Below are 12,373 nucleotides of genomic sequence, written 5' to 3'. Positions count from 1 at the left end.
ACAGCGCGATATTTTATGAACTATTCATGTCACGAAAAAGTGTTCATATGGAAACTCTCCATCATCCTTAATGCGGAAAATTTAGAGCGTAATGGACAATTCTTTCCACGTTTCGTACTCTTCGGACTTACTGTTGGGTCCGTAGATCCTCGGCTATCAGTTTCGGCAAGCAGAGTCAAACCCGCACCACTTACCACAACAATAAGACCATTTTTATGACTTACTACTCAAATCGTGACGTTTCTGTTGAAAATCAATAAATTTCTAAGCGTTATATCTCGAAAACTAATAAAAATCGGGTAAGTACATAAAACCTTGATAGGGTTGACTATAGGGTTGGTTAGTTTGGCTAAAGACTTCGAATTAAATTTTTCGTTAAGCCGACTCAACATACAAATGCTATTTGACGGTATCATAGACTTTTGCTTTAAAGGTATCCAAATATCATATTCAGATTGAATAATTTATTTAAAGGATTTAAAAATTCCCTTTTTCGATGCTGTGCTGACTCGCGCATGCTGTGCTCAAAAGAAACTAATCTTGAGAGTAACAGTTTAGGAGTGAGTCCGAAAACGGTTGACTCGAATTATACGTCCGAAGCGATTGACTTGTTTGTTAATTCTTAGTTTGTGTCAGATACGAATGACACTAATAAAAATTCCTAAGTACGATTCGGATTACTTGATTATGAATTCTGATGTGTTTTGTCTTTGCTTATATGCGACAATAATGCAAAATATTCAAAAATAAAGTAATCGAGAATTTTAACAAATGAAACTGTTGGAAAATAAAAAAGAATAACTGTAATACACAGGGTATACAGTGAAAAACAATTTTGGCACCATGTGTTATCAGCCAACGGCCATACTAGTCAGGATATACCGGTTCTCGTCCATTCGATCGCTGACCACCGATCGGAACGGACGTGTTTATGATCGTACCTCCGGTGTGACAGTTCGAATACTCGAAAAGCGTTTTGCCCATAAGTGCTTGTGCTACGTGTTACAGTGCATTCATCGAATTTATAACCATTATCAGCGACTGAGTACTGAACTCAAACCAGCTAAAAATCTCAGTGATAGGGATTAGAAAAAAAAAATCAATATTTAAAAATAGACATTACAAATATACAAGGGGGCACGAGCTCCGGCCATACAAAATTAAACAGTAATCTAGTGAACACACATGAACTGATTAAAATCATAAAGGAAGAAGACATATCAGGAAACACCACATTAATATCACGGATAAATAAATCAATAAACAATGTCTCCGTCAAAAGGCTAAATCCTAAGCCGAAACTAATCTGCAGAAAAAAAGGCACAGTGACTGATTACAAAAACCCCACTATGAAAAACAACAGGGGAAAGCCTGTATCAACCCATTCGAAGGATACAGAAGAAACGAAGCCTTCTTATGAAGAGCTGATAAAAATTATATCAAATCTAAATAAAACGATAGAAAGGCTATCCAACCAACTAGAAGAAGAAAGAAAGCGGAAAACCCCAAAAAAGCCCGATGGTACCGCTAGAGCAGAACTACCTGCGCCGGAGCCGCAACCCCAGCCAACAAAGGAACCTTCGGTACCTGCTCCAAAACCCACCGCCAAGGAGCAAAGTTCATCCAGTGACTCTTGGACAACAGTTCCGGTAAACAAAAGAAAATCCACCCAAGGCACACAACCACAAACAAGGACGGAAAAACCCAAGGAGACGGCATCGAAAGAAGAAGGCTCATCGACGCCCTCAACAAAGAAGGCCAGGCTCACCCAAGACCAGGTATATGTACAAACCCCAGACTCGAATAAAACAAAACCACCCCCTATAGAAATATACAACAGCAACAGCAAAAAAACAATAGAAATAATAGGGAAGATCACCAAAGGCTTCACAGTCAAACAAATCAATACAGCAAAACACCTTTTAAACACAGACTCTCTAATGACATATAAATTAGCATGCGATATACTAAAAAAAAACAATATCGAATATTTCACCTACACGCCCAAAGAAGAAAAACCGATAAGCATCCTTTTAAAACATGTAGACGGCGACTTCGACCCAGAAATAATTCTTACCGATTTAAAATCCAAAGACGTCCAAGATGTAGAATTCAAAAGCGTGAAAAAGTTCACCACTCACAGATCCGTAAAAGAAGGACGTAATCTCCCAATATATATAGTCCAAGTTTCACACACTAGCTTAATTAACAATATAAAGTCTATTAAAACAGTTCTTCATTCGATAGTAACCTGGGAAAAACTAATCAAAAAAGAACGCATCCAATGCAAAAGATGCCAACGCATAGGACACGTTGCACTAAATTGTAACCTTTCATACAGATGCGTAAAATGCAACCAGCCCCACAATCCAGGAGAATGCCCCCGTTCTAACTTAGATTTAAACACCACAGATTCTAAACCCTACTGTATTAATTGCAAAGAGTTCGGACACCCAGCGTCATACAGAGGGTGCCCAAAACTTAAAGAACTTAAACAAAAAATAGAAAATCGTAAAATTCAACTACAAGCGGAAAAGGAAAAAAAATCAAAAATGTACAAAAACACAGTCAAACCAAATATTTCATATAGCCAAATAACAGCAAAAAATAAACCAGACTCGTTGCCACCAAAAAACCCCACAGACACACTCCAGCAAAACAACATTACACAAACACAACAACCAACTATTTTAGAATAAATTAAAAAAATCATAACGGTCACCATTAGCGCTCATATTGCTGAAAACATAACAGCAAATTCAAATAAAATAAACATAATTGCACAAGCCCTTGAAATAGAAATCTAAAATGATAGCAGATAGTTTCCACCAAAATACAGCCAATAAATTGTTATTACACAAACTAAACATAGTTCAAATAAACGTAAATTCGATCATAATCAATGAAAGAAGGGTCACACTCCTGGATTGCCTCAACACACATAAACCGGATGTAGTTTTACTTTCAGAGACAAAATTAAATCCAAGCCACAAAATAAATTACAAAAACTACACCTTTATCAGAAGAGACAGGTTAAACTCCATACAGGCGGGAGGGACGGGAATCCTAATCCGGAAAGACATTAAGTTCAAAAACATCCAGACAAACAGTATCAGAAACAGTACATGCTTCGAAGCAACAGTTTTAGAAATCAAATTTCAAGATAACCGTAACTTATACCTGATTGCGGGATACGCCACAGCTAACTCGAAAAAAGAATTCATGCTAGAATTCAAGGCCCTCTTTGATTCACTCCAATTACATAAAACAAACAATTACTACCTATTAGCCGGAGACCTAAATGCTAAACACCATACGTGGGGAAATACCATAAACAACACCCGAGGTGTATCCCTGTATAAGTGGATTTCGGAAAACGAAATCATTACAGAACAACGCTATACAGCACGATAGTCCCTTCCTATCCGAGAAGTGGGGCATTCATAGACCTTTGCCTAGCCGACAATAGAATCAAATTCCACGATACACCAGCACCCAACCTCCTACAGTCCTTTAAATATGACAGCGACCATAGAGCGACGAAAATTTCAATATCCATCCCATCAGCAAACTTTTTTCTCTTCGACGAAGTATCCCCATGTATCAAATTCAACTTCCATAAAGCCGACTGGACAAAGTTTAAGACCACACTATTAGAAATAGACACAGTAGACATACCTAACGACAGAAATCTTACGACGGAGGAAATCGACGATTACATATGTAAACTAAATAACCACATACTCGAGGCAATAGATTTAGCGGTACCGCGAATAGAGAGCAACTTTAATTCAACAGATAGGTACATTACCCTAAAAATCAGAAACCTTCGTAAACAGAAAAGCTCCCTCATCACTCGAATCAATAGACTTTCGAATTTAAAAAACTATACACAAGCAAATGATACGACCATAAAAATCTTAAATGCTCAGCTTAAAAAGATCAGATATGAAATTAAGAAAGCCTTCCAAGAATCCGTAAGTAATTACTGGAAAAACCGAATTAGTAAAATTTCTCTACAAAACAATAAAGATCTTTTTCCTTCAATAAATAGCATATTTCGAACAAAAGAAAACAGTGATATAGAGACCCTTAAATCCCGACTACAAACATCGAGCTCCTTGCCAAAGCTAACTTAAACCCCAACCAATTAACAACAGATTCAAACGCGTTCCTAATCACCGACACTCAAAATAAACTTGACATACTAGGTACACACTTCGAATCAGTTCACACTCAAAACTTGCACATGGGTAAGAAACAACACTCCAACATAATAGCTCAAAAAATAAACACGCTAGAACAAGAAATAAAACAGAATAGGGAAAACAACATAACAGTTTGCACTTTTTCCGATACGAACACCTCGAACAACCCCGACGAAGAATCCGTTCCCCCCAATTACTTCACTTCATACCCTAAACTCTTAAACACATTTAAAAAACTAAATAATAAAAAATCTTCCAGCTTCGATGAAATACCCAATATCGTCTTGAAAAATCTTCCTCAGAAATACATTTTCCACTATAGTATTATATTTAACAACTGCCTAAACCTAGTGTATTTCCCCACAACTTGGAAGACAGCCAAACTGATAACAATCAGAAAAAAAGGCAAAGATGGCAGTGATCCTAATAGCTACCGTCCGATCAGCCTTCTTCCAAATATTAGCAAGGTCTTCGAAACAGCAATAAACGACTCGATAGTTAGCTTTTGCAAATCGAAAAATATAATTCGAGAATACCAATTCGGCTTTCGCCATAGACACTCCACAGTTCACGCGATAACTAAATTCACATCGGATATTTGTTGGGCTCGAAACACCGGAGACTGCGTCGCCGCGTTACTCATAGACCTTGAAAAGGCTTTTGACACTGTTTGGCTGGATGGGTTATTCTACAAGTTGCTAAAGAAGGAGTTCCCAATCTATCTGGTACAGATGATTTGGAACATGCTTCATGGTAAACAATTTTTCGTAACCAACGGTCAATTCAGATCGAGTAAATCTTTCAAAATTAAAAACGGCCTACAACAAGGCACAGTAAACTCTCCCGTTCTGTTCAACATATTCATAAGCGACTTGTTACAAATGTATGGTCTAAATATCGACTTCGCTAAATTCGCGTTAGCATTCGCAGACGATTTATTAATTTACATCCGCGGCAACAAAGCTTCGTTATTACAATCAGCCTTACAGGAAATTTTCGGTAAAATCCAAGATTACTTTCATACGTGGAAACCTAAGCTCAGCATTAATAAATGCGAAACAATCTTATTTCGACCCTACATCTCACCCATATCGAACGCCAACTTCGACGTACGTAAACACGGAACTAAAGTTCATAAACGCGATGCGAAAGATTTAAATACGAAAATTCCACATAAAAATACTGTCCGATATTTAGGCATACATTTGGACTTTAAACTAAATTACAACGAACACATCAAAATACAAATAGAAAAAGCTCAGAAAGCCTTCGTTATCCACAAAAAAATTTTTTACTCCAAAGATCTAGATAAAACGCGTGAAAATTTTATGTTACCAGCTTCTCGTCCGACCCATCTTGAGCTACGGATGCCCAATATGGTCCGACATCAGCGCTGGAACCATGGAGAAACTAAGAACCTTTGAAAGGAAATGTTTACGAGTCTGCCTCAGCAAATACCGAACACCAGAATCCAATTACACCAAACTCATCAGCAATCATAGGCTATACGAAAAAGCCAAGATCATCCGCAATGACCTATTTTTACTTAAACTTATACACAATCACTGGGCCAACACTGTCAAAATAACATGCAATAGTCTTATGTGTCATTTACCATACCCAAATCCATTATATTTCACAAAAACTCTAAAAACCGGATATACTCCACCGGAATCCTTCATCTTTCTTGACAGCGAAGGATATATACAAAACCCTGAAAACATCCCAATTTTGTAAAACGCATTTAGGAAAACTGTCGACAAAACAATCACATACAATAAAAACATCCAATTTAATGATCCCAACATACGCTTTAAGTACAGACTGTTCAGCATAGATAGGAAAGACAAACATAGAATAGACACAAAGAAATACTGGTGGCTAAAATAACATAAATATTATAAATTAATATTGACAAGAATGGGATATTATTCCCCACCGAGTAGGAACATCTTTTAATACTTTTTCCGCCTTTTCCTCTGCCCTACTTCATTTTCATTTTCTTTTCTTCCTTTTCCACTTCTTCCTTTTCCTCAGACCCCAACACCAAACACTATATATCGTTTATACAGTCCTCTGTGCCGTTTCTGTATATATTATATTATAAATTTCATAGTACAAGTATACTCCTTAGTCGTAAGTTTATCATCATTCATGTCGAAAAAAGACGTTCTGCATTAGAAATCATTATATAGATTGCGCGTGCTCCATGTAGGAGCCTATAATCTCATTGTATATATCCAACCCAAAGCATATACCGTTTGTTCGTTTTGGTTTATTGTACCCTTTGTAAATATTATTATTTATTGGCACAATAAACGTTCTGTTAAAAAAAAAAAAAAAAAAAAAAAACCGGTTCTCGTCCGATCACCGAAGTCAAGCTGAGTTGGGCGCGGATAGTACTTGGATGGGTGACCGCTTGGAAACTCCGCGTGCTCTGTTGGCTTCTTTTTTTCCCCGTTTCCCTCTTTCTTTTGAATAAAAAGTTCAGCAAATGCAATCGTGTAAAGCTTCTTTTATTGTATTTACATTACGATCGTTGAATTTTTTATTGAATAAAGCAGAAAGTAAAAAAAAAGCCAACAGCACGCGGAGTTCCCAAGCGGTCACCCATCCAAGTACTATCCGCGCCCAACTCAGCTTGACTTCGGTGATCGGACGAGAACCGGTATATCCTGACTAGTATGGCCGTTGGCTGTTAGTCAATAGTACTAATTTTACTTTTCTACTATTCTCTTATTTTCTCTATGCAAGATAAATAAGAAGTGTAATAAACATTTTAACATTAAGTCAGTCATTTAAATCATTTTCAATCGTGTATAGTTTGTCTCACAGACTCGTCTCGGATACTAGAGGCAGAACACCATGTTCATGGGTCTGGTCCTACACCTCGGGCGACGGCGGTGTCCGTAACCATAGTGCGGGGTTATCCAGCCCTACCGGGCCCCGCTACCAAAGGGTTTTCTCGTATGCTAACCCCGCGCAGCACAGTTGTTAATACGTCACGAGTATCCGACGTGAACAGAATTCCTCTTGATCACGTTCACGCCAGCGCTGACATTTGTGTTATCTACTGTGTGCCGGTACGCATGTTCATGCATTATTTCAACTGACAACGCTGATTTCTCTATTTCCGGTGGACTGTATATTCAAATGTCCCAGGCTACAATTTTAATATATTGACCGTTTATTTTGAAAGCGGTGCAAGCCAATTGAGAAAATAGAAATATCACCTAAACGAAAGAGACTGAAGTGTGATCCCCACTGCTAAATACCTGTGGTGCATGCTGTCAGTAGGAAAGACTGAACTGTGAGCCACTAGTAATACACGACGATATGAACGTGTTTACGAGATTCGTGGCGCAGTACGCAAGAATGGTACTAATAAACTTCGGGATGAAATCAATCCTCATCGTATCCTGTAGCAGCTCAAGCGAAGGAACTGCTGACAATGTTGTCGGTAATCAGTGCATAGCCATGGAAATACGTTTCAATTTCTCAAACTAAACCTTATTGTAACTCGAACGCAAATACAGCAGCTAAAGATCCTTCACGGAAACAATTGATAAGCACCCTAAAGCTAGGAAATCCCGAAACTTAACAAATGACAATATCGGTTACTATCACAAACATAACTGTAGACCTAGAAACCTGATTATGATCCCAGTCCTAGTCACAGACTCGTCGTTAATCCCGACCAAATAAAACACGACTGTGAGAAGACGGAAATTCAATAATACCCTTTAAACCAATGTAAGTCTACAAAACTCTTACAGAAACTCTGAAAATTCCCTTTACTGGGTAAAATCCCACGCATTAATATAAATCTAAAGTTTTTGTAGCGGCACATGGTTCACAGCGTTGGTAGAAATTAGTATTGACCGTTTACAGATGTTTAGGTATAGGCACTTAAGAAATTTAGCAAACCCTCAGCGCTAGTTATCAGATGCTATTTGTTGGCACAAGATCACAGCGGATTTTCTGAGTGTTTTTCGATTAGAAATCCTGTAAAGGACAAGAACATTGTTGCTGCAATACAAAAATCGCCTTAGAGTGGGTTTTGAAACTGCAACAATACCAAAAATAAAAGACTTCTAGTTGTGCTGAACCGCTGGCAGTCTTTGAAAAACTACTACCGATTATTTTTTATACTACGTCTTACCATGCCAAAAAGTCCGAGAACACCAAAAAGCAAGAAGGACGGCGCGCGGAGACTGATTTTAGACGAGGCAGTCGCAGGTCCCTCACAACAGGGAGGCTCTCCTAAGATGGTCGTCACTCGAGCAGCAGCTTCCAAGCAGCGTATGAGCTGGGATGCTGTATTTAATTTCGTTAAGTGTAGTGAACACACTGAGTCACTTGCTGGCCATATGCAGGTTGGACAGGCTATCATCACGTGGGAGTGGCGCTTCAACAAAACTGTGCATATACATTTACGGTGAAGGGGTAGAGATCCCAAGTTGGGTCAACAAAATATATGGGAACACTTATGCTGCCACCAAAAGGCGGCCTTTTGAGACCGTACCAGACAACTGCACGTTACTCGATGGTTCGAGTATACACGTGTACCAAAGCAAATTGTGTGGCGCATCAGGGATTATTGATCACCGCAAGCACATCGGTCACGTTCTCTTTTTAGATGATGCCTTTTATTTCATACAAGAGGGAACAGTTGACACCCCGCTTCCTGGAGTGAAACCTGCGTTACCTGCTCCACTTTACGCAGGCACTTTTAAATGTTCCGTGTGCCCGACATCACCTGAGCCCGAAATGTCAGAGGTTGAGGACGTTAGCGGACATACGGAGACAGGACCAAGAGCCGAGGAAGTGGCAGCTGAAGATGCCATCATTCAGATAGTACCACCAGACTTCGAGGGCGATGCTAGTGTCCAGGAGTGGACTGATTACTGGGGCACGAAATGCAGCCAGTACACTTATGGTGACTGGACTGCCTTTCGTGAGGTGCAAGGATGCTTCGGTTTTCGCCGGACACACCGTCACCGGCCCTAGGTATATCGAGGTTTACCCGGACATCAAGACTAATTGTAAGCTGGAAACTTTGAAACTCACTACAGCTTCTTCACCGATGGCATGTTTCTACACTGACTCGGGGTCAGGGTATTATTACTGTCCTGGATCGAGGCAAACTTTTATAATGATCAGAAACAACACTGTTATTGTGTGTCATAGCTTGGTGATTTCAATGCCTCAACGACTCAAAAGTGACCAGTGTATCTATTATTGGACAGAGGGCATATGGCCTTACAGTAAGGGTAATGTCAAAATTGAATCTATCGTTACAATAGCAAGAAAAGTAGGTAACACGTACCACTATGCTGTAATAAACGGCTCAACGAATTACACAGAACATGTCTTAGCCGACGCTGGGCGATTGACCAAGGTAGAGTATTCGAGAAACCGAAGAGTGGCTACAGGAGACTGTAAAGCTCGGTATATTGAGACTTGCAAGTTCAAGTATAACACCATGTATAGATTACTTGATATACATAAGCAGATAGTGAGTGTTTGGACGCAGGACAACAGCGTTGAATATGATCCCTGGACATTTGAGTATTGTGCATTAGCTCACACTAATGTTTGCAATGAAGTTGTACTAGCTAAGCCGCAGTTGGAACTTGAAATAACCAATGCCGGTGAAATGTTTCATTACCTAAGATCACGAGAGAACATGTTGGAGCGTGCTTTGACAGAGGAGGAACAGATGACGCCTTCATACATTCCTACCATTGCTTTTGATGGGGGTGATTTTCTTAATCGCAACAGTGTTGTCTTAAGGTTAGTAGTAGACTCACAATTACATATCAGAGAGGCTGGCGGTGAATTAGTATTAAGCATACCGATAACGGATGCTGCGATTAAAGCTGGGGTCGTCTGCCACCAATTGCATCGTTTGGGTTTCCCTGTCATAACCGTCACGGGAGAGCTACGGCTTATTAGCTCGGCTTCAATTGATGAAATTACAGCCATATTTGTTGGCACAGAGCTGGTCGAGCAAGTTGTGTTGGTTTTTGTCAGTGGAAACAATAATGAACTTGAGGCACTACAGCAAGCAATGTTATCCAGAGAACCGAGGATAGCAAACAATATTGTAGATATGTCCGAGATCAAAATTCATAGTGACTGGCGGCGAAACGCCCCAAAGTTTAGGTCACAGGTTCACTCTGGGTCAACCATCAAGTCTTTAATGGAGTGGAGGCTTACAAAGCCAATCTCACCCTTGGGTTTGTCGTTCGACCTGAGTGAATTAACAAGTGAAGCAAGTTCGTCAGAAGAAATCTGCGACATTAGGAAGGGAGATTGGTGGGCAGGCATGCTCATATCAGGCTTAGATCAGGGCTCGTATTTTGGCGAGAGCGATAAATTAGTCACTTCATACCATGTCACTTATGGTTGCAAAGTGTCCGTCGCTAGAGCCGGCTTAAGCTATACATGGGCCGATCCTTTCAATAGCTCAGCAGTCGAAGACATCGTCACCTACGGCCAGGGAGCCTACCCCTTCGAGACGGCAGTTACTGGAGAAATTCTATGCGCTGTCTGTCCGAGCAGAGGGGTTGGTCAATACTTGATCGTTGAAAAAGTTAGAGGTGAAGTCGAGAATCGCCGAGGGGCATTGTTTTATGAGATGCGCCCGGTTGATATAGACTCGAACTTTAATACCATAACTCCGAGCGAATAAAAAGGACTCAGAGGTATGAGCGGGAGTCCCATTGTGAATAGTCGTGAAAAAATCGTTTCTATATATGCCTTAGGTAGATTAGAAAAACGTGCCATTACATCATACAATAAGTTCCACAGTCCGGCTGCTCCGTATGCTATTACTGTGATGGCTCCAGACGCGAGCCCAGATGTGACTCCGGATAACTATTTTCAGACCGCCGTTGTCGAGCTGCTCAATAAGCAACTACTTGCTGACAAACATTATTTCTTAGTAGAGGTGCCAATGGGTGCCGGTAAAACAATGAATTTTACCAGCCAGTTGCTGAAACTTCTTGAAGGGCGAAAACGTGCGTACTTGCTGCAGCCGACCGTAGCCGCGGCTAAGGGCGCTTACCAGCATCTCTCGCTTCTAGATTTGACTGGCAGTGGTTGCTATAAGTACCAGCTTACCTATGTAGTGGGACAACAACATACCGACCATACCGAGACAAAGAGTGCAGGTCAAGTTAAACTCTCTATCATGTCTTATGGTACAGCTTTGCGTAGAGCACCTGAAATACAAACAGAGGCCGATTTCGTCCTACTCGATGAGATCCACTATCGTGGTGACCCTACGGTTGTCGCTGGGGATCTGCAATTCACAGTGCAAGGCAGTAGATATAAGTGTGTATACCTAACGGCAACAGTGCTTACAAGAGAAGGAGTTGTTCCATTGGCTAAGGGACTTGAAATTAACGAAACTAAATTCCCGATTAGTGAACAGTACAAGATTGCACTTATCTGATCAAAAGATGAGGTAGCTGGGGATGACATCCTCATTCCTAGCAGAACCATAGGGGCCCGGTTAGAAGGCTTTGGACATGGCTTTCGAGTGCCTATGGCTCCTATCCGAGAAGGGAGAGTCATTTTTAACGAACTTCGAAAAAGGAGGAGGTTACTCAATTCGATCAGTATATATTTTTTTTTTTTTTTTTTTTTTTTTTTTCTATGTATGTTCGCCGATTACGCCTAACTGGGTGGACCGATCGGAATGAAACCTTTTGCATATGGTAGGTGCTGACTCCCCATTGGTACCATTATCAAAAAATTTTTCATTTTTTAATTACAAAGTGTTGTTATTGCAAAACAACCGGCAACTTTTTTCTTTTTCTATGTATGTTCACCGATTACGCCTAGCTGGGTTGACCGATCGGAACGAAGCCTTTTGCATCTGGTGGGTTCAGACTCCCCATTGGTACCATAATTAAAAAGTTTTTCATTTTTTAATTGCAAAGTGTTGTTATTGCAGAAAACCCGGCAACTTTTAAAATAAACTTTTCTCGATTTTAGTGCGCTTTCAATATCTTATCGCAGACATGATTCTGTACAATTTTGTTCATATACAAATTTCGCGGAAATGTTTAGTTTTCGAGATATTAGCGAAAAAAATTGTCATTAACTTTTGAAATCAACTTCGAACGATTTTAATGTCCTTTGAATATGTTGTT

General features: G+C 40.0%; 2 protein-coding genes and 1 non-coding gene across 6 annotated transcripts in view; 1 reads left to right on the top strand and 2 right to left on the bottom strand.

Annotated features, from left to right (window-relative positions):
* LOC143264620 (uncharacterized) overlaps positions 1-12,373 on the bottom strand; it is a 188,496-nt gene that overhangs the window by 98,400 nt on the left and 77,723 nt on the right. The gene's annotated exons all lie outside the window — the stretch shown is intronic.
* LOC143264617 (uncharacterized) lies at positions 911-6,529 on the top strand. Its single transcript, XM_076532732.1, has 2 exons — positions 911-1,778; positions 5,547-6,529. The coding sequence occupies exons 1-2, from the start codon at positions 1,350-1,352 to the stop codon at positions 5,943-5,945; spliced, it is 828 nt and encodes a 275-aa protein (XP_076388847.1). The 5' UTR covers positions 911-1,349; the 3' UTR covers positions 5,946-6,529.
* LOC143264714 (5S ribosomal RNA) lies at positions 6,786-6,904 on the bottom strand. The gene has a single exon (XR_013038644.1). It is a non-coding gene; the product is annotated as a 5S ribosomal RNA (ribosomal RNA).

Source organism: Megachile rotundata, chromosome 6 (assembly GCF_050947335.1).
Source record: "Megachile rotundata isolate GNS110a chromosome 6, iyMegRotu1, whole genome shotgun sequence".
NCBI lineage: Eukaryota > Metazoa > Arthropoda > Insecta > Hymenoptera > Megachilidae > Megachile > Megachile rotundata.
Note: the sequence above shows the minus strand (reverse complement) of the source record. Positions and strands in the feature narration are given on the sequence as shown.

What these genes read in the sequence shown, in the direction of transcription:
- LOC143264617 (XM_076532732.1), top strand. Translation starts at nt 1,350, where the DNA reads ATGAAAAACAACAGGGGAAAGCCTGTATCAACCCATTCGAAGGATACA. An exon ending in CCAGGCTCACCCAAGACCAG is followed by an intron (nt 1,779 to 5,546) that starts GTATATGTACAA and finishes TTATGTTACCAG; the next exon opens with CTTCTCGTCCGACCCATCTT.